Source organism: Passer montanus, unplaced genomic scaffold, assembly GCF_014805655.1.
Source record: "Passer montanus isolate IOZ18808 unplaced genomic scaffold, ASM1480565v1 scaffold18, whole genome shotgun sequence".
Classification (NCBI taxonomy): Eukaryota; Metazoa; Chordata; class Aves; order Passeriformes; family Passeridae; genus Passer; species Passer montanus.
In genome coordinates this window covers 18,002,972-18,025,635 of record NW_024365381.1, presented here as the reverse complement: position 1 = coordinate 18,025,635, position 22,664 = coordinate 18,002,972, and the positions used below count along the sequence as shown (strand labels likewise).

The 22,664-nt window shown below is 40.5% G+C and overlaps 1 protein-coding gene across 2 annotated transcripts in view; it reads left to right on the top strand.

Moving 5' to 3' along the window:
* SPTLC2 (serine palmitoyltransferase long chain base subunit 2) overlaps positions 1–21,526 on the top strand; it is a 78,234-nt gene extending 56,708 nt beyond the window's left edge. Inside the window, exons 10-13 of one of the 2 annotated variants that reach the window (XR_005627086.1) lie at positions 8,263–8,398; positions 10,395–10,524; positions 15,489–17,952; positions 18,713–21,526. Coding sequence is in view for 1 of the 2 variants with exons in the window: in XM_039705195.1 (XP_039561129.1) it covers positions 8,263–8,398; positions 10,395–10,524; positions 15,489–15,608 (386 nt within the window). In the remaining variant the exon portion in view is untranslated. Of the gene's footprint in view, positions 1–8,262; positions 8,399–10,394; positions 10,525–15,488 lie in introns of both variants that reach the window. The other variant, XM_039705195.1, reaches the window with a different exon arrangement.
* Positions 21,527–22,664: the final 1,138 nt, after the last annotated feature.

The window sequence follows — 22,664 nt, the reverse complement described above, 5'->3', positions numbered from 1 at the left end:
ATTTCCTCAAAAATTAGGTTGAGATCTGCTGCTTTGATCTCCTTTCATACCGTATGCATGCTGCCTTCCATCAGGGCTGACCTGCTGGGCAGCACCACTGTGGAGAAGGACCTGGGGGTCCTGGTGGACAGCAGGCTGTCCATGAGCCAGCAGTGTGCCCTTCCTTGTGGCTAGGAAGGCCAGTGGTGTCCTGACGTGCATTAGGAAGAGCATTGCCAGCAGCTCAAGACTGTGTTCTTATTTTCTGTCAGTAGTTGCCTGGGAGAAGAGACCAACCCTCCCCTGCCTAGAGACACCCTTCATTTAGTTGTAGAGAATGACATGATCTCCCCTGAGTCTCCTTTTTTCTGGGCTAAACAACCCCAGCTCCCTCAGCTGCTCTTCACAGGGCTTATGTTCCACACCATCCTTGTTGCCCTCCTCTAGATGCATTCAAGCATCTCAATGTTCTTCCTAAACTGAAGGGCCCAGATATTAAAGAAATGTCTGGATACAATCCTGTGCAAAGTGTTCGAGGGTAACCCTGCTTGAGCAGGATGGTTGGACCCTTCCAACCTTACCCAGTGTGTGATTCTGTTAGTACATAAGAGATATTTAAGCACATTTCTTCTTGAAGTAGAAATTGAGTTGATATTGACAATAATTATCAGCAGGATAAAAAGGGAGCTGCACATTCCACCACAGTACATCTAAATTCCTTTTGCAATGGGTTTACCAATGACACACATCAACAGAGAAAGTCAGCTGTATTTAATCTCACTCTCTCATAAAAGCTCATGCTTAAACTAACAGTCCAGATACTTAAGGATTCTTATACAACCCAAATTTGCAAAAATATGTTTATTAATAAATAAACAACAATTTCTCAGCAATTAAAATTTTTTGCAAGGCCAGGATGAACTTAGCCTTTGGAAAAAAAAAAAGACAGTTCTTAGAGCTGATGTCAGTGTAACTTCTCAATTCCACGTTAAAAAAAATCATCTCTACAAAGAACCCCAAGAATTTGTGGAAGTTACTCTCTCACAAAAATCTAGGATTTATAACATTTCTGTTATCTATTCTGGTTGATAAATAAGCTATCATAGATGGTATTGGACACAAAAGAAAATTCAGTTCAACCAGGGTGTACTTGTTTCCCTCCCCCCACCTTGATCCCTATGCAATAGTTGGAGAGCAGTCACAAATCTGTCCTAAACAGTGCAGCACTTCATCAGCATGGCTTCTTGAGAAATAAAAAGCATGTTGTATTATACACAAACAGACTGCCCTCTGACACCGAACTCAGAGGGGCAAACCAACTTCAAATAGGCAAAACCACACACAGGCAGGATTTTATCTGCTTGTCACACTAGGGATCACTGCTTCCTGGATCTAAAACAAAGATGCTTGCTGCAGTATAAAGGAAGCTTTACATTTTTAACTAGTTCTTACAAAGACTTCAAGGCAAAATAGTAGGACACATCTTGAAAAATGACTCATCAGTGAAACTGTAAGTTGTATGCAGAAGCTCTGGTTGTTCAACAAATACCAGTTCACATTAGGCAGCTATGATGAAGTTACTCTATATTCTTTCATTAGCCAATCTTGTAGATGCTCAACACTAAGAGAGTTTTATTACTGCAGCCTTAATTTAACCTATTTACCTTGTCAACATGGAAAGAGAGGCTAAATTAAGCAATGTCATGCCTTTGCCTTACGTACTGATTGAAAACCAACATATTTGTTTTTAATGATGAAATGAAAAATGTAGAATAAAAAAGAAACAAACCTCTTGATACAAATAGATTGGAATTCAGTACATGCAGAATCATTCCACTTGTGATACAAATTTACTGGCCCAATTACTCAGTCCCTCAATAACAGCTCATGCTGTAATGCAATCAAACACCTTCAGGTTCAGTTTCCATTATGTGATCAAGGAAATTAAAACATTAATTAGAGGAGATTTGTAAGAATTCTGTAGGAACTTGTCAAGATGTAGTTTGACAGTAGCACACAGCCTCTGGTAAGACTCAATGTGTGTTTAAAAAGAAATAGGTTTTGTTAACAAGATTGTCAGGAGCATATTAAAGATGTTTTAAACCACTCAAAGCAAATTACAGCAAGTTAATATCAGATCCATAAGGCACCTTTAAGATGAAAACACTCTATCAATTCTTTGTGGAACAGTTGCTTTCAGGCTCCATGGTAATTCACTTCACACTTTTTCAAACTGGTCCCATCTTCTGAGTTCTTGCCAGGTGTTGGAGCTGAGAAACGTTGTATTAACTACTGATAGATGTGCCATCCTTAATTTGTGGCAGAATCATTTACCTTAGTAGAGTTTATTTAAGTCAAGCAAGGGATGTATCCAGTAATCAGTTTACCCTGCCAAATACCACAGCTTCACTGATGTTAGCATAACCTCTGCAGATACACTTTGCTAGGAGGGCTATGGACTGCTTATCTCAGCAGTTTTCTTCTCCTCTCCTGATAGCCACAATCCAGGGAACATAATAAAACTTTTCCCTTCTTTGTACAAATGCTTTCCCAGAAATAAACATATTTTGGTCTTAGAATTAAAAATAAAAATCAAGCTAACTAAAAGAAGGTACTTGGCCAAGTAAATGCTTATGGGGATTATGGCAGCTCTGAGTGCATGTTTACACAGAATGGGTAAGGAAGAGACCAAGGTAGGTCATTCTGTCAAATCTCCCTGCTCAAACAGGGTCAGCCTAGAGCACTTTGCACAGGACTGTATTCAGACATTTCTGTAGTGTCTCCAGTGAGGGATATTCCACAATCTCTCTGGGCAATCTGTTATAGTGCTCAGTCATCTGCAGAATAAAGAATTTCTTCCTCATCTTCAGGTGGAATTTCCTGTGTATCAGTTTCTGCCCATTGCCCCTTTCCTTGTTCCTTGGCACCACCAAGAAAAGCCTGGATCCTTCCTCTTGGCACTCTCCCTTCAGATACTTGTGTACATTGACCAGTTCCCCTCTCAGTTGTCTCTTCTCAGGGCTGAACAGGCCCAGCTCCTTGAGCCTTTCCTCGTGAGAGAGATGCTCCAGTCCCTTAATCACCTTTGCTGCTCTCCACTGGACCTGTGTCAGGAGCTCCAAGTCTCTCTGGTACTGAGGAGCCCAGAGCTGGACACTGCACTCCAGCTGTGGCCTCACCAGGGCTGAGGAGAGGGGCAGAATCACCTCCCTTGACCTGCTGGCAATGCTCTTCCTAATGCACGTCAGGACACCATTGGCCTTCCTGGCCACAAGGAAGGGCTCACTGCTGGCTCATGGACAGCCTGTTGTCCACCAGGACCCCCAGGTCCTTCTCCACAGAGGTGCTGCCCAGCAGGTTGGCCCCCAGTCTGTACTGCTACATGGGGTTATTCTTCCTCAGGTGCAGGACCCTGCATTTGCCTTTGTTGAACTTCAGACAGTTCTTCTCTGCTCATTGCTTCAGCATGATGAGGTCCTTCTGAAGGGCTCCACAGCCCTCTGTGGTATTGGCCACTCTTTCATGTCATCAGTGAACTTGCTGAGGTGGTGTGTCTTCCATCCAAGTCTTTGATGAACGAGTTAAACAATACTGTGCCCAGTATTGGACCTTGGGGGACACCACTAGTGACAGGTATCCAGCTAGACCTTCTGCCACTGCTTACAACCCTCTGGGGTCTGCTGTTCAGCCAGTTCTCAGTCCATCTCACTGTCCACTCATCCATTCCACACTTCCTGAATTTGCCTGTGAGGATATTGTGAGAGATGGCGTCAAAAGTCTTGCTGAAGTCTAGGCAGACAATATCCATTCTCTCCTGGCATCCATCCAGGTAGCTGATTCATCACAGAAGTCAATCAAGTTCATCAAGCATGATTTACCGTTAGTTAATCCATGCTGACTATTCCTGATTACCTTCTTGTTGTCCATGTGGATAGAGATGGTCTCCAGAATGAGCTGCTCCCTCACCTTTCCTGGGATTGAGGTGAGGCTGACTAGCTGGTAATTTCCTGGGCTCTCCTTCTTGCCCTTTTGAACTCTGCAGAGACATTTGCTTTCTTCCAGTCTTCAGGCACCCCTCCTGATCACCAGGACCTTTCAGAGATGATCATGAGCTGCCCTGCTGTGGTGTCCACCAGCTCTCTCAACAGTTGTGGATGCATCCTGTTAGGGCCCATGAACTTGTGGATCTCAAGTCTTAGGGTTTTTTTTACCCAGTCCTCCTTCAGCAGGGGAGAGTCATGTTTACAATACTCCTTTACTTTTTCTGGTCTTCAGACCAGGGTCAGAGGTTGCTGGGGAATGGTCTTGTCAGTGAAGACCAGTGTGGAGAAGGCATTCAGTAACTCTGCCTCCTCTGCTTCCTGTTTTCATTATAACTTCTGCCTTTCTGAGCATTATGACCTTTAAAGCAGACACCTTCACAAGTGATGAAGAATTATTCACAGAACTACTGTATATCCTGACTTGGAAGGGACCCACAAGGATCGTGAAGTCCAACTCTAACATGAATGGCCCATACAGATATTAGATGGGTCCACAGCCATGGTGTTATTGGCACCATGCTCTAATTATCTGAGCTAACCTCAGGGTCATTGTTCCAGCCTGTGGGAACCTGTTCTAGCAAAGACACTAATTTACTTCCAGTGGTTGCAAGGAATATGCATCTCATGTGCTTTCAGATTCATAATGGAGTACTGTCTCTAGGGTGTTGAAATTTATTTTTTTCTTCAGGTACATGCTAGCTGCATTTTTTAAAGAATACTTCTTATATTGTTTAGTTGTGACAGGAGCATGTTTCTCCCTTTTAGATGGCATGTGACCTTTACTTCTGATACAATGGTAGCATGTTCTTTAGGAGATATATGTGCACTTGAGACTAAATGATGGCCAGGCTACTACAAGTAAGGAAGTGTTTTACTAAATTGTAAGAGCAATCTTGATATGACTCTAGTAAATTTGCAAAAGGGTACAGAAGTACAGGAAATGTTATTAGTTGTCCTCTAATTTCAATGTTGTTCTGTCAGAAGTTAGTTTAAGCCATTTACAGGACCCATGAGGGACTTGAGTTGATCTGATAAACAGTTCTATTTTTTTTAACCTTTTGAAGAACTCAGTTCCAGTAATCATCCCTTTTTTTCCCCCCTTTCCTTCCTTTGCTGAAGGTCATTACATTCCAGTTTCCTAGATGAAAGGACGTTACCAGAATCATTGCACAACTTCTATGCAAGAACAGTTGGCAGGGTGGTGTCTGATCTGGCCTTTTTAGCGTGGTCTTAAAAATGCAGCTGCATACTGCCAAAAAATCCAGTTACTGGAGAATTTATGTAGTCCTGACAATTCTTCTAGGCCTACAGCTGAGCAGTTGTGGACAAAGCTCTAACCATCAGGAGATGCTTGGGCTGGGAAGGGATTTAGAGGTCCTGTTTTCAGTGCACTGTTTGGGTTGTGAGTGAGATTAGCAATGATACCTGCTCACTGCCTTTTCCAGCACTGCTTGGTTTGTCTTTGGGGTCCCAGAAAATATGGTGGAACTGAACTAGCAGTTAACAGCCTGCTACACCTGTGGGTACCAATGGGGCTGAACCAGCAAATGTTAGTAGAGCAGAACACTGGATATATGTTTGTTGCATAATATTACAAACCCTATTCAATTAGCATGTGTAATCACTCTTCCAAGTGTAGGATTTTATAGTGGAGTAGGAGACTAGACAAGTTGAAGTACAGACAAGACTACTTGCACAGAATGCAGGGAGAAAGGCAAGCAGAGGATGAGGAACCTGTGCTCAATTTTTGTTTGATTCCCAGTACTTTGCTTCACCAGGACTACAGTTCTCCTCAGATGGTAATGACATGTGATGGGTAGTGAGCCATTGGGGAGACATGCCACTGAATATATTTTCAAGTTCTTGGTAATATTATTGTAGCCACAAGTTTTTAAATGAGTAATAATTTCATTAAATTACTTAATGCTCTAGAGTGAAGTAAAAGCTGATAGATTTTTGAGACCCACAAACATAAAGAAGGCAACATCTTCCAAATCTGTCAGTTGCTTTTAATAGGTGATTACATCTCTGTAGAGAACTGAAAGACTTGTTCTTGAGACTTGTTTACATTGCAAAGCATTCTTCAATCTGTAAGGACAAATCCAGAATCATAACCTGTTTTTGTTAGTAGGAGTTTAGGGAAGACTATGAAGCAGTTGCCAACTACAAATTAAGATTACTCTTTCATCTTTAGTCTGGAAGGCTCCCAACAACATGGATAAGGGTGTGAATGTTTAGAGAGGAAAGCCATACAGGTGATGAAATTCCTTCTGCTACAACACTGTAAACTCCATGCTTTATGGGAACACAGAGAAGATGTATGTATGGCAAAAGCTGCATTCCTTGTCCTGGGAGAGGGGCTGATCACAGCAGCTGTGTATGTTACCTTACTGCTTGTGAAATCTGATTTGTATTTTGATGCAATTGTACATCACTGACCTGACATACCAGAAATTGTTGCATTTCTCTGTAGGAGATGTGCAGATGCAGCTTTCTCAGAAGATGCCAAAATATTTTTTTTTTCTGCATAAAGTTTGCTGTGGACACTTGTGTATTTATTGATTGCCTCAATATTAGAAATGTAAGTAGTGGCTTTTGGCCCACTATTTTTAGTATCTTGCAGTTAGCTTGGTTCTTTTAATTTTATTGAGTTTGTTTCTTCTTTTCAGCTTCATTTTGCAGTCTGGGTTATTTAAAATGACCAAATAATTGGTCTGAAAACTAAGAGAAAGCTGGGTCTGTAGCAGAGGATCTGATCTGATGTGAATAAATTATAAATGTAGTTTCATAAGTTCAAGAAGCCTCTGTGTTTTACTGAAATCTTACTGCTTTTTGGGGAAGAGGAACTAAGCTTCTGGAGAAATTCTGGAGGAGAAAAAATTAAGAAATAATACTGTTAATGGGGAAGAATAGATGTCTTAAGTGGTACTCAGTGCTATTAAAAATATCAGCTTCTACCTACTAATGATAGGCCAAGTTTTGCAAACGTAACAGGTTTCACCTTTTTTTCTTATGCTATGCCTTTGATGGGGTTTTGCTTTTGATTGCCTGCTTGTGGGTGGAATGTCTGATACTCTTGGCACCAAATACTATATAGGTTCTTAAAATTACATTTGTTCTGGCCTGGAGCAGAGCTGTGTGGGTGTTGGATGTTTCTTTGAGACTTGTTAGTTAATCACTTTATGTTATCTGCAACTTTAAAGGAAGGTGATGAATGTCTAGCAGCCACCTTCACTATGTGCATAGATCTGCATGCTTTACATTTAATGGTTCAGTTTATGAATCACCCACCTGGACAATGTTTGGGTACTCAATTATCCAGAAATATACTTTGTGGATCAGAAACAAGTAAGTTAAATGTTACTTATAGTCTCATCAAAGGCATAGTGCTTAATCTCGTAAGCACATTCGAGTATTGGTTGATCAGAAATGTATTATGATCTGCTTAAGTGAGATGATGTGAACCTTTTTCTGGGCAATACAGGAACATAGTACAGTGTGCTAGGCTAGAATTTAATTAACTGATAGGTTGTTCTATACATATATCTGAACATTTGAAATATTTAAATAGATATTATCTAATATCCTGTGTACTAATTTTGACAAATATCAAAGAATCCCTACAGAAATGGCTGAATACATGATAAATTGGCTGCTGCCACTTAACTGAAGTGAGCTGGATTATCAGAAGTAATCGGTTTAATTTAAACCCAGCTCATTTTTAGTGGAAAAGGTTAGGGAGCAGCCACGTGATAGTTCAGCAAAGAGATCTAAAGAGGAAAGTAATAATTTACAATAATGCAGGCAAGCAGGATAAAACATGGTGAACAACACCAGCTGATTCAATAGGTTTTCCATTAATTACTCAAAGTGTAAGCAAACTCTTCTTCAAGATGCAGTTACTAGTGAATTCTGAGAAAACTTTGAATCTTGTTTAAAAGCAGGTAACTGCCCTTTTTTTGCCAGGTACCTCTTGATTGAAGGAAAACCTGATATGGAAAAACTAGGCAGTGCTTGGACTTAATAGTTGTGCCTTTCCTGGTCCATTCAGACTTGTCAGAAAATGCATGATTAATCTTGGTTACATGAAGGAGAAGAAAGTACAAATCCCAATTTGCATTTATTTTTAACACTTCCATAAGCACAAGCAGGACATTAATGTCAGTTTGAGGTCTTGTATTGCAGTTATGGATGTGACTTATGGCAACTAAGTTCAGTCTCACCTTCAATTCTTTTCTAGGGAGAGCACGTGTGCAGCAGCTGGCAGAGAACACGAGATATTTCAGGAGACGACTGAAAGAGATGGGCTTTATCATCTATGGAAATGAAGATTCCCCTGTTGTGCCTCTGATGCTGTACATGCCAGCAAAAATTGGGTATGTTTGACAGCATAACTTCTTAACCATCTTCTTTAAAGCTAGGTTGGTGTAAGAATATGCAGAGTTTTCTAAATATAAGACAAGATTTGTTTGATTTCTGCTTTTATGATCATTACTGAGGCCTGTAAAATATGGAAACTTCTAGAAGTGATCTTGAGAAAATTGAGGCTTGTAGCTTCGGACATCAAGAAAGCACCTTGGGGAAGCAATTTTGCCTCTTATGTGTCACGTTTTAAAGGTTGGGTTGTGTGTTTCCATTATATTTATATGTAAAGTGTGTAAATGTGCTAAAGAGGAGCTGAAATAGAATGGAAATTAACATTAAAAATCTGGAGGAAGTCTTTCAGCTAGCTCCTGGATCAGAAGGAGACTACATTTTCATTGATGAACTTTGAAAATTAGAAAAGGAAAAACAGCGGGGATGGAACATGATGGGACACAACAATATGTATTTAAGAATTCCAAGTTTATAAGAGGTCTAGATATAATCACTCAGGCATTGGGATGGTAAATACTAAAACAACACACATAGGTTTATAAATTCTTCCCAGTTTGTGGGGTCCTGTGTGGATAATTAAGGCTAAAATTCTACAAGGAGGATACATAAAGTATATATTGAACATTTTTCAACATAAACAAAATCCTGATTTCAAGGATGGCTTGGCTTTGAACGCTACTTTTCAGGGTCTGTATAATGCAGTGCTCAATCAACACTTTCAAATTTGAAAAACATAATTTCATTTTGCGCTGTACTGAACATCTCTAGTGCTTGACGAGCTCAGGCTTCAGTCTGGCATAGCTAGGTACCCTTGTTCTCCACCCTTCTCAGTGTAACAGAGTTTTAAAAGGTCTGTTACCTTTATGGGTGCTGCAGACTACATGTCCAGCACACAGAGGCAGCTGTTTCCACTGCCCAGCTTCTCTACCAGTCAATACTATCTTTTCCTTGGAAACGTTCGTGGAAATATTTATTAGCTGAGCAGTTGGGCCAGTATCTTACTTAAAATGAGCAAGAACAGAGAGCTCTGATGAGACTTGGCCCTTAGGATCTGCATTGGATTTACTTGATCTTTTCTTTGTCCCTTGTAGCCTGTTTTTGAAACAGTTTGAGAGTAATAAATAGCTACAAAATGAAGTGTATCAGGATGCACCTATTTATAAGGAAAATAGTTGTGACAGAAAATATAAAGACCTAGTAAAAGAATGCTATTTTACATGTCCTTATAAACCTCTTAAGTTCATGGCGGCTTCTCACAACAAGGTCTATTCAAAAAGGATTAACCATTTCTCCTGGTCTGCAGAAACACTCCCAACTGCACTGCCATTACAGATCTGATCGAGATCTTTGTGCCTCTCATTGTATAAGTCACAGCCACTACTTTCTTTAGTCTCCTTAAGAATTTGTTTTGTTGAAGATAGTGTGTGACAGTTGCATTTTTGCACCTTCCCTAAAAAATTAGGTACCTTATTTGATTATCTCAATTTACTCTGGTGATTCAGTGGTTCCCGTGATACTTGTAAAGTGGTACATTCTGTGATGCAATAATGTACTTTAATAAAATTAAATTCATGAACACAAAACATCTTGAAATTGCAGAAACATCCCCTTTGGGGCATTGCAGCATGAGGGGCTCCTTGTATAGTCAAACTTCTGAGCCAAAATCACTCTTTCCTTTTGGAAAGATTTCCAAGCTTAGGTTACAAATCCATTTAGAAACAGTCTGCTAAAAGAGCAGTCTCTGCCACATATAATCTTTCATCTTTGTTAGAACTTAATACACTGAAACCTTTTGAGAAGGACCACCTTGGGATTGAATTTTAAAAAGGCTTTTATGAGCAGGCATTTCTGCCTCTAAAAAGAAAGCACTGGAAGCTCCAAGCTGTGGTGTGACAGCCTTGCTGCAAAAGGCCTGTATGGGTTACCATCCCGAGTCCTTGATGTTCCTGCTCTGCCTCCCCTGGAATAATGTGACTGTCTTGTTCTCTCTGGCAGCGCGTTCGGGCGCGAGATGCTGAAGCGGAACATCGGTGTTGTGGTTGTGGGCTTCCCTGCCACCCCCATCATCGAGTCCAGAGCCAGGTTCTGTTTGTCTGCAGCTCATACCAAAGAGATGCTTGATACAGTAAGTGTCTCATCTTGTCTTCCTTCTGCTCGTGCCTGCTAATAAACAGATACAACCATTGTCTGGGTTTTGTGCACTGGTTCAATGTTTGGTACACAGCATAGTTGAAGCTAATCTTCAAAGCCCTTTGCAATAGAGCTGGCAATGACTCCATCTCTTTCCTTGCTTTAACAGTGTGGAATGGCTGCTTAAAGTAAATCTCAGGACTTTTCTTGTTCTATTTTAAAAGGAGACAGTCTCATTCTTGTGAGACAATGCTTTTTACCCTCTTTAAAGGCTATACCTTGCATTGAACTGGTTAGAAGGAAACATCTTCTGACCCTAGATGTTAATGATAAGAAAAACAAAATAAAAAGACCTGAGAACCTCCAAAACATTTCTATTTCCCTCAAAAGGAAGCACATGATTACTAGTGAGCATTTTTATTCCAGAGATTTCTATTCCTGTTCTTGTTTAAAGCTTCAGAGCACTGTATCTTAAATGATCCTGTCCTAGTGAGTCTGTACCACATGCAATGCCTTACTTACCCTTACCAGCACTTGGAGGGGGAATGGAGGTTCCCTCGAAGGAGGCCTGCATCACAGTCAGGAGATGCTGCCTTCAAAAAGTAAGGATGTCTGACTAACAGAGTTGAAAGAGGATTATATGAATAAGTCTGACTATTCTTAGTATGTCTTAGTGGTAGCTACATTCAATTTTGAGTCTTCCGAATAATCTTTTTTGATGGACATGTGTACATGGGCTGTCTTAGGCACTGCCAAAGTTCTGCATTGCACTTTTTACCCCACTTTGAGGGTCTGTGACTCAGAATATAAACTAGGTTGAGTCATGAATTTGGACTTCATGACAGTAGACTCTGTCCTATTCAGAGACCTATTTGAAAGAATCCCATAGGATACAGTGTCAAAGAGCAGAGGTGTCCAGGACAGTTAATTGATTTTTCCTCCCCACTTCTTCCCTGAAGAATGATTTATCCTGACTTAAAGGAGGGGAAATGTGGTGAGAAGCCTGCATGGATGAACAAACCAACAAAAATATATCATAAAATTGCATAAGAGGTGCAGGCACAGACAGGTGACCAGGGATGGGGTCAGGAAAACCAAAGCCCACCTGCAACTAAGTCTGTCAAAGGACATCAAATGCAGCAGGCAGAGTTTTTATGGGGCATTAGTAACAAGAGAAAGAGTAGAGAAAATGTGGAGGACTGCTGCTGAATGGCACAGGGAAATCAGGTGAGAAATGTGTCCAAGAGGTAAGGGTACTCAGTGCCTTCGTTGTTTCAGTCTGCTGGTGAGACTTAGGAACTCTGAGACCATGAGGTTATGGAAAAGTATGGAGCAGTAAAGACTTACCTTTGATGTGAAGGAGGCTCCAATAAGGGAACATTTAAATAAAATCAACATGCACAAGTCCATGGGACCTGATGAGCTGCATCCAGAAGCATGGAGGGAGTTGGCTGTCACTGTGAGGCCACTCTTGATTATCATCTTTGGAGGAAGAGTTCATGGTGGCTGGGGGAGGCTCCTGAGGACTGGAAGACAGCCAATGTCACCTTCTTCTTGAAGAAGGGCAAAATAGTGTAAGGAACTGCAGGTTAAAAAGCCATGCCTTTATCTTGAAAAGATTGTGGAGAAAAAAAAAAATCTTTAAATTATTTTTGAACATTTTGTGGACAAGGTGATTGGGAGTAGTCACAGAGTTAGGAAAGGGAAATCATTCCCAATGTCCAAATATGATCAGGTGGTAACACTTCAATATGTGAACAGCAAATAGGATATCTAACAGATATTTATCTAATGTCTTACAAAAAAATAACTCAACCTTTTCATACTTGACAGCTACAGAACTTGCATAAAAATCAGCAGCTTAAACTGACAAGCTTTTAAAATTTAATATCTGTCAAAAAATAGTGAGGTAGTGTGTGGTGTGAGCAGTTGCATAATGTATGTGTAGTGTCACTGAGTAGTATCACCCTGCTGTGTGTCTGTGGTGCTGGACTTAATGCTCCTGAGTTGTTTCTGCCTTTGAGAGATTCCCTAACACTCCAATAACAGACTGCTTAAGGAATTCCTTCCCAGCTACTCATCCTGCTACTCTTCCCTTAACTATCTCAGTTTAGTTGTTTCTGTTCCAAATAAAGGTTTGGAACCAATACTTTCAGAGAAGACCCTCTCCTTTGCTTCCTTTCACCCTGTATAAAATAAATAGTTTCAGACTTGGCTCAGAGTGTGGTAACAGACCTGAGTTCATTGACACAAATGAGGGAGCAGTAACTTCTGGGACAGGTGGGCATGGAGTGGGGATGGATGGATAAAGATGGGAGGAAGTAAAATCAGGAAAGCTGAAGTCTCTGAAATATATTGCTGCAAATTGAGCTAAAACTGAAACTGTGCAAACTCGATGTGCAGGCACTACCTGAGCAATTGTGCAATTTTAGAGTTGGTTAGGTTCTTGGTCTTTTCTTTTAGTGACTAGCTGGGGCCTTTGCCATAATAAGCTGCTTTTGTAGGGTCTGTATAAATACCACATTTGCGCCCTTCCAAAATCTATCTGTAACTTTTATTACTCTGCTTTAAAAACCTCTTTTCCTGTCAATTCTTTCTGCATTTTCCAAAAAATGTTTCAAATTTTATGCACTTAACATAAGACTCACTGCTAGAGTACCTCTGTAAGTGTTAAATGTACTAAATTGAGGAAATGCTTGTTCAATATATTAGACTTTGTCTGCTAAGAAAATTAATCCAGAGCAAAATGAGGTGTGAATTTTGAAGTGGATGAAGAAATCCTGATTTAGCTCAGCATGTGGAGGCTTTTTTCCAAGTTAGCATAACCCCCTTTACGGTTCAAAATAGCTGCATGCTCAGAACCCAGAACACTGGCAAGAGGAGTTAATAAGGAGCAAGTCTTTGTGTCAGTGACTTTGTGCAGTGTTTTCTTGTGATGCAGTGAAAAGGGATTGATTTCAGGCAGCTAATCATTAAGGCAGACCTCAGGTCTAATCCCTGTTGCTAACTGTGGCAACAATATGCAGGAGGAAGAACTGAAATGAATGGGCTTGGGGAGAGCTGGCAGACAGCTTCTTCAAGTCACTGACAGAGGAGACAACTTTGTGTCCCATCTGTGTATTCATGGATGCTAACTAGGGCTCTTGAGATATTTTTTTAAACAAAACTGATCCAGGTTTGAAGCATAGGGAAGAAAGGCTTGTCTTGCAAATAATGATATTTGTAATGCTTCCTTGTTCTTATTAAATACACCCACATGATGAGGAACAGTTCTTAGTTAAAATTTTAACTGTTTTATGTAAATAAAACTTCCTTGCCTAAAAATATTTGGCTTAGGATCACAGTGAAGTCCCTCATAACCTGCATCGCTGTGGGCTGTGCTTTCTTTTCAGTGATGAAAAATATATTACACTCTCCTAAAGTCAGAGTACACCAATGCCATTTCCTTTGTAGTCTTTGCTGGTCACATGGTCCTTTTTGTTTTAAATTAATAAAATCCTAAATCTGCATTCAAGAATAACAGTTAACATACTCTTTCAACAGAAATTCAGCTTTAAATTGCTTCCATATGGGATCTTTACTTAAGGCTCTGGCAGACTGTGCCCACACTTTTGTTTTGTTTTGTTTTTACCGAGGTCCAACTTCTGGGTTTGTCATTCCCCCAGATTTTAGAGTGCAGAGGTTTTTGCTGCCAGATATAACAAGCATGAAGAGCCATTGTTTAAAGAAACAAAAACTTGAACTATCCATCTAGGAAGGAAAAACATGTAGAGCTATTAACCCCCATCTTCCAACTGTCCTCAAGAGACAAGCATTTGACGCAGATTGGAGCATCAATGTTGAATTAGTGACATTCTGAAGCAATGCTGAATGTATCGATCTCAATAAATTTAAAATTCAAGGCGGCGAAGAATGCCAACCTTTGAACTAAAAAAAAATCATATTGGACTTGAAAGTGATCTCCTGAATTAATTGAATTAATTTTTATCACACGCCTATATAAAATAACTAGCATCACGTGCTATCACAGATTTGTCTGCAGCAACTGATTTATTTTGTCCTTTGCTCTAGGAGTGTTCTGTAGAGAAATGAAGTTTAGGAATTGGCCTGTTGTGTGTGGACCAGTGTCTTATCAGAGATTGCAACAAAATGGAAGTATGATTAACTGAGCTGGGTCTTCCCTCATTTCTTACGCAAGCAGATGTTTGATCTTTAGTAAACTTCATAATATTTGAGTTCAGGTCAAAATGGTAAAAGGTTGTGCTAATTCAGTAGAATGTTCTGGGTCATCAGTTGCTTGAGTGCAGCCTTTGTGGCAACCTCAGTGGGACTTGCTTTCCAAGGAGAAAATGCTTAGGGTCCTACCCAGAATAACTTTTTATTTTTCTTTCCTTGGATTGTCTGGCAAAAATCTCCTGTGCCATGTTGCTTATGACACACAGCTTTCATCTGTAGTTGTATATGACAACGCAAATTAACCAAATGTAGATATAACAAAGATAGAACTTGTTAGCTCACTATTATAGTTTGTCTTTGCTATTTTGCAATGTAAAAAATACAGTAGATCAGGTTTGGTAACACAGGTTGTTTTCAGACTGAATGATATATAAGGAGGAGTCAAACCTCAAACAAAATGTACATTTGTTTTTCTATTTTAGTTTCATTACCTCCAGGAAGGGAAGAACACTGTTCTGTTTTTCTCTCTGTGAATAGTCATGGGGTTTTCTGGAACTGGAGTAGTCAGGTGGATGCATAGGCACTTTCGGTTAAGTGACCAGTGCTGTTTATGTGGTCTCAAAATTTCTGAATGCTAAAATAAAAAAAAAATCTTACGCACTTCTGTACGGCTTCTAGCACAGTAAAACCTCTGTCAGAGTGGTCTGCAGGCATGCATAAAGGAAGATGTGTGGATAACTTGCATCTGTCTCCTCTGCTGATCTACTGTGGTCTCTTTGTCAGGCTTTAAAAGAAATCAATGAAGTTGGGGACCTTTTGCAACTGAAATATTCCCGTCGCCGTTTGGTACCTCTCTTGGACCGGCCGTTTGACGAGACAACGTATGAAGAAACAGAAGACTGAACTCCCTCCATGTGCCTCAGTGGGAGGGACACACCCCATGGGACACTCCGTGGCACGCAGGCCACAGCATCTGTGAACAACACACTTATGACTGCTTAGTATAAGAGACATTTCCTCACAATACTGAAGTGGCCACATCAGCTCTAAATGGCATTTTGTAAATAGGGAGAGGAGAAAAAAATTCTTTGATTTCTGTGTCTTCAGGGTCTGGCCCTAGAGGTGCTTGGCTTTATTTTTTTCTTGTTGCTTTTTTTTTTATTTATTTGTCTCAATGAGTTCACAGCAACCTAAGTTGGCTGTGGCTGATTAGTTCAGACTTTGTAAGCACCATTAGCCTCCCAAATGCTGGCTGAGATGTTGTGAGCATGTGTGACGCTGGCATGGCAGCATTTTCAGTGTCACTGCTAGGTGTCCGATCTTCCCAATTAGGAATAAGCTGACCTGTCTGTTTCTGGAGACTTCCTAGAGAAACTGTTGATTGCTAACTTTGACATATTTAACAAGATGGATAATCAACCAAAGTGGTTTTTTTTTTTTATTTGCAGTTACTTATGTTTAAAACTTGAATTTAGCCTTTTTAAAATAAATGTGTTGTTGACATGTCGCTGACAGGACCATTGTTCCCAAACATTTATTAGTTTTGTAAGCCACAGGCAGAAAGACTTCTGGAACTGTAGCCTCTTTTCCTTCCCAGTATGGATACCAGATTTTCTCCTGGTTTTGACACTAATTGTCCTTTTGATAGAGGGTAAGTGATGGAGAGGGGTTTGTTTGGTTTTGTTTTTAATACTTCTGTTTAAAAAAAAGAAAAAATATGGGTTGTATATGTGTTGCTTTCTCATCTTCAGGTTATTTTCTCTTGCTTTAGAATTATCATAAAGTCATGAACAAGTCACTAAGTCCTAGAAGAGAGCCTTTGGCTTTAAACAAACTAGAGCAAGTCTTGTGCTTACTCTTAAGACTAAGCCCCTCAATAAGCAGGCCTATACAAGGAGTGACTGTTAGGAGAGCCATCTATTTTATGCAGATCTGTGAAGGACTGCTGCCCTTTGCTATGCTAACTCACTGTTTCTTGTCATCTGTGAGGTGTTCTTCCCTGGCCCTGTTATGCATATGGATAGCTTGAATCCTGTAGTTATACATTACATTTTGGCTGGCCAGCAAAGTCTCCATTGGCAGCTGCATATCTGTAGGTCTTCCCTGAAGAGAGAGAATGTCCTCACAATTGCATTTAGTTTGATATCTTTATTCTTTTGTACTTCTGTTACCTACTGATCAACACTGCTCAAATGAGTGCTCACTGAGCCAGTTGCTGTTTGGAGTCTTTATTTGCAAGTTTGATACTGTCCTTCTGTTTCAAATAGATGCCTTTGCTCTAACACACCTTAGAACTGGTCTGCTACTTAGTCTTTCCATCTTGAATTTTTCAGTGAACAGAATGGATCAACAAAAAGGTACCGAAACTTTTAAATGAGTCAATTGCAGTGTAGTTTGTCTCTGTATTTTATATTTAGACATACACGATTTCTGCAAAGATAGTAAAATGTTAACATTGTGTCAGTTGGGTTGGGCCAGCTCTTCAGTTTGGGTTAGCAAAATACTTTTTGCAGGTTACTGGGGTTTTAGAAACAGACTGATCATCATAATACTAAATCAGAGAGCAACTCAAAGCTCTTTGTGTGGTGCTGAAAAAAAAATCATTCTTTTAAAGTTCTTTAATGTTCACTCTGCAGCTAACAGGGAGGGAGTGTTTTGGCCACTAGAACCAAGCAGTTCTGCAAATACATGTGGTGAGTTAAAGCAGAATTGGTTTCTATTTTATAGACTATCTAACTTCATGCATTTATAGATCTTTTTACTTTTTAATGTAATGGAACTTCAAAACACTGGTTCTTTTTTTAGCATTGAATTTCAGAAATTTAATTATATGAGAAGAACTGAAATTGACTGTTTGAAAATAGGTCCAGTTAACTCTTTCTGTCTTAGTCCTTTAATGTTGGTTGGCTCTTCTTCTGGAGCTGAGTGATGCAGAGTCTGAGAAGTCTGCATGTGCAGCTTGGATAGTTATGAAATAGTCTCATGTGTTCAGGCAGAGTTAATAAACAGCAGTTAGCTAAGCTCACTTTCTCACCCATGTTCTGCCCAGAATTAGCTCTGACATTCCAGCAGATTACCTGCTTTCTGACTTCAAGAAGCTTTACTGATTTTTTTTTTCTCTCTGGATTGCACTAGGGAACAAGAGGAGGTTAGTACAGGAAGCCCTGACATCAGCCCTGATCCTATTAACTTGATCATGAAATGGTTTAAGAGCAGACAAAATGGATCACTTTAAAGGCTTGGATCAGTAGGTAGCTGTTTTTAAGCATTCACAAATGCACAGTGTGTTTATCTGCTGTCTACCTGACTCAGTTTGGAAACTGTGATGTATTTAGTTAAAAGTGGTTTATCATAGATTCTACAAGTGTTGAATCTTAACCTTGTCTCTGGGAATCAGTTTTAGAGCAGCTTTGGAAGGGAGAAAAGCATCTGGAAAAATCTTCATAATATAGATAAATCCTCTGTAATACTTCTGAAATAGTGTTCAAAAATTACTAGTGTCCATTTGGTTTCTAGTTGCATTTGTTGAGGAAATTGTGTTCAAGCTTCTGCCTTTCAGTATGTGTCTGCTGTGTCACGCTGTCTGCATATAACTTTGAATTTTGAGTTGCAAAGGCACTTCAGAAATAATTCTGGCAGTTAGCATTTGCAAAGTACTTGGTTACATTTCAGCCTTGCCATATCCTTTTTGGAAAGCAAATCCCCCCACTCCTCTCTGAGGCCTTTTGTTCAAGAGAAGCTGTTTTGCCAAAGTTTGGTAAAAATTATGAAACCTGTTGAAACTGCTTCTGAAAAAGTAAGAGTTACAAGTCCAAGATTTCACACTTTTAATTCAGTAATTTGCTGAGCTTGAAAGCCAAGAAAACCTTTTTGCATCTACTAAAACAACTCCAATAAGAGTTTGTGCTAGGCAAACCTACAGCATGTATGCTGTCACAGTGTAGGATGGATTGCTGCTTTGATATTTATGTACTGACCAGAAATCTGTCTCCTTTTTCTCCTGGCAGTAGGAATGAATGAAAGAACAAATCTTGAGAGATCACAAAGGAAGAAAAGCTGCTTAAGAAATAAAACTTCAGTCCCTGCCAACTTTTCAGAGACATTCTAATTGAAAATGACTCCTGGTATTTCTTAAGAGATGCAAAATTGAAAAGAAAATGAAGGCTGCTTTTGAACAAAGGATTTTGCTCAGTACTGTATATTGGCTAAACTGACTCATAAATATACAATAGTTACCTTCCCAGTACCTCTCTGGAGAACTAAGCAAGCAAGTTTTTGCCTCTGTTGAGCAGAGTGAAGAGTTTAGAGCCATAACTGTTTTTAAGGCTAATATTCTTTCACTCATAGGAAAGTTGAGAAGCTCCTATTACCGAGCATCAGCAAAGAGTGGGAGATCTGCTTCTTGTTAGAAACTGGCTTTCCCAAATAGATCTTTGTCTTAAGGACCCTGATTAATAGTTCTCCTTTAGTTCTTTGGCAGAGAAGAAACCAATTTTTTTGTGTCAGAATATTCAGGGCCTTCATTTTTGTTTTTTACACGACACAAACTTTTGTATAGTATGTTTATGGTTTATTTAACTCTCTAGTTGCTCTATCTTTTCCCTTTTAAGTAGCATCCTTAATGAACAGTTCTGGTTCTTGAGTTATGGGTGTAGTGTGCTTCTGCTTCAGGCAAAGACTCAGGAGCGAGTTGAGCAAACATCTGAAGGAATTGCATTATCCATCCTCCTCTTGCTGTTTCCTCTAAGAGTGCAGATGTGATACTCGCTATCAGAGCTGCACCTTCACAAAGAACAGGCAAGGGAAGTGTGCCCATTAAATCAGCAGTTCTGTGCTGTGTGGATGAAGGACTGATACTGCAGAGATGGAGAAAAGGGGTAGTCAATCCTGCTTATTTTCAGGTGTACAGGGATCTTCTATGTGTACTTGAACAAGTATCTCTAAATCAGGAGTGCAGTTTTCAGTGCCTGAATGGACACTAAAACTTTTCCACGCCAAGTAAGTACTTCTTCTGTGCAAATTTTGATTTGTTTTCTTCTAAAAGCATTTGGCCTACAGCTGTTTGCTTGTTCAGAAGCCGTGTTTTCCATTCAGGGAGATCATAAGAGAGGTTGGAAGGAAGCATGAGCATGACTCTTCATTTCATCTAAGAGAACACCTTGCAGCACTGGATCTGGAGCACTATGCATGAGCCCCCTTGCTGCATCACAGAGAAGGAAACTTGTGGAAATGTATCCCAATAACGAATGCTCAGTCAGAATGTATGCAGTTTATATATATTATTTTTACAGTTTGTATTCAGCCTATGAAAGGGTCAAGCATGCTGGGATCTGTGTGGATGACACCTTCTGCATGGAGATTTGAGGCACCTGCAGTCTGTTCTGTTTTAGCAGCAGTGAAGTGCTGAGCTGTTCAGGAATGCTTAGTATGACCCCTCTGCAGGTGCATTGTTGGCTTTGGTGCTGGACCTGACACCAAGTGGCATTGGACCACTATTTGGGAAAAGCACAAGTCATTTGACCTGCATAACCTGGACATGGTTTTAAAAGAAAAAAAAATCTCCAATGCCATTCCAATGGCTTTGTATTCCTGTAAACATTCCCAGCCTTGCAGTTGTTCACCTGTTCAAGGATTCAGACATAATACCAGAGCACAAACATAAAGTGTTTGTGTGAAGTATTGTGCTTTACCTTTCACTGAAAAGAGAAGCATTTGTTGCAGACATTGGAGCCGTTGTGCTTATATTCCCAAATGGGGCTGGGTGAAGCAGATGATGGCTGTGGTGTGTGTTGAAAGGCTTAAACTGTGATTCTTGGTATGAAGAATTAAAATTAAGACTGACCTGGAGGAATGCAGTGGATTTTAACCCACAGAAGAATACTTGGTGCTCTTAGTTAAGCAGTGTGTGCTGCTGTTTTCTCAGGAGGGAGAGGTTCAAAACTCAAATTGTGTGTGATCCTGGCTAGCAGCTGTTCAAGGAGATGTCTGTAGGTGGGAGCCAAAAGTAGTGCAGTTCTCTGCACCGACGTTCCTGTGCAGCTTATGTAGTTCCTGTGTACTTCCATCAGTAACTTGTTCCTGGGCTGCTGAACGTGGGAGACTCACTGAGCCAGTCAGGGACTCCAGAGCCAGTGGCAGCTAGCAAATTCATTTCCTCAGTGGTAGGTGAACATGTGAATATGCCAAGGCTTGGTGCCGTTCCAGAAATACCCACAGTGAGGTGAAACATGCACCAAGCCATCTGACCTTTGCAAACATTCTTTTTATTTTTTTTGCCAAAGCTCATCCTATTCAGACAGTATTTCTGCTACCCCCTAATGGTTTATTAAGCTTAATGCATCTCTAGCCTCCCAATATTAACTTCAGACCCACTTGGGCGAGAACTGAGGAATGCTGGAGCCTGAGGCTTTAGGCTAGCAGCCCCAAAGCCAATGGTGGCCCACATCTCCACAAGCCCTGGGCAGAATTACCAAGTCACAGCACTTCGTCTTAAATTGCACTGTATTCTTATGCCTCTGTGTTGCTATAATGTACATATATATTGGATTTTTTTGTAGATAAGACATTTTAGATAAAATTTTTAAATGGGTCCCCCCCCCCAAAATATTTTATGCCAGATGTCTAATTTTTTTTACACTTGTGATTAACATGAATATGGATGCTCTGTGGGCAGGGAAAAAGATAAATGGATGGTACATTGGCTTTAAAAAGGTAACAATGCATGTTAAAAAAAAAGCACTGGAGAAAAAAAAATGCTTGGGGAAATAATTCATTCAAATATATTCTATGTTCTGCATAATAAAGACTTTAAAAAACCACTATATCATGATTTTGGCACTTTTTTCTTAGTGAGGCTTTTCCCTATTAAGGAGACTGAACTCTCTCTTCTTTCCCAGTCTCTTTCCCACCCACCCCCAAAATAAAAACCTCAAAAAAATTCAAGACATAAGTTTTATACTGGAATGACTGGGTAACACCACAGCCTGTTTGAGAGCTCAGACAGATCATTGTTCCCCTCTAGCCTTGTACTCTAGAGCCAGGAAACCTTGCATGAGAGATGGGTGCTTAGCTGGTTTTTGGCAGTCTCTGGTCCATCGTACAGCAGAGCTTTGATGTGCAGTCTAGAAAAGCCGCTTCTGTTGTGGAAAGACGCCTGCAGTCGTAGCTGCTGCTCCTGATGTGCAGCACTCCCACGATGAGTGCCTGCTCTAGCTCGGTGCTGGCCCCAAAAAGCTGCTGTGCTTGAAAGCTAGGCTGCTACCCTTGGGTGCTGTTAACAGTGTCAGGCTGCTCTCAGCTGCTGTGCTGCTAATGAGATGTTTGAAAGGGCTTCTTGATCCATCTCACATGGGATTCTTGACCTCACATCTGTCTTGCAGTTTGTGTCTTGTTTTAAACATTTCCTTCCATTCATTTCAGCCCTAAGTCTGCATAAACCAGATGTCGGTATTTGAAAAGGAGGTGCAGGTCCTGATTTTAGCTGTGGGTACACAAATGGGCCCAGGTGATTTGCAGCTTTGTGCTAAGGCTGTTGTAGAAACGCTGGGTTTTCCCTTCTAGGTCTATCTCCCTTTCTGGGACTGTGCACTGGCACTTCTCCTCAGTAGGCTGCAAAGCCTCCTTTCAGTATCCTTTCTTAATGATTTTTTCATAGTCCTTTCCCTAATTTCCTTCATAGGCTCATGAACGTCTGTGGAAATGCTGGAAAAGACTCTCTAACACCCCAAGTAAACAGCCACTCCATGTTTCCAACAGGCTTTGAGGGCTGGATAAGATGCTGCCGGTGCAGAAGACAGCAGATCATGAAATAAAGACTTCTTTTGAGTGGTAGAAATTTTCTCCAGCAATTCGGGAACAGCCGGGGCTTTCAGCGGGGAGCACAGAGCCCCGTTTCTGCCTGTCGCGGGCCGGCTCCGGAGCGGAGGGGCCCGTCCCCCCTTCCCGCAGAGCGGCCCCAGC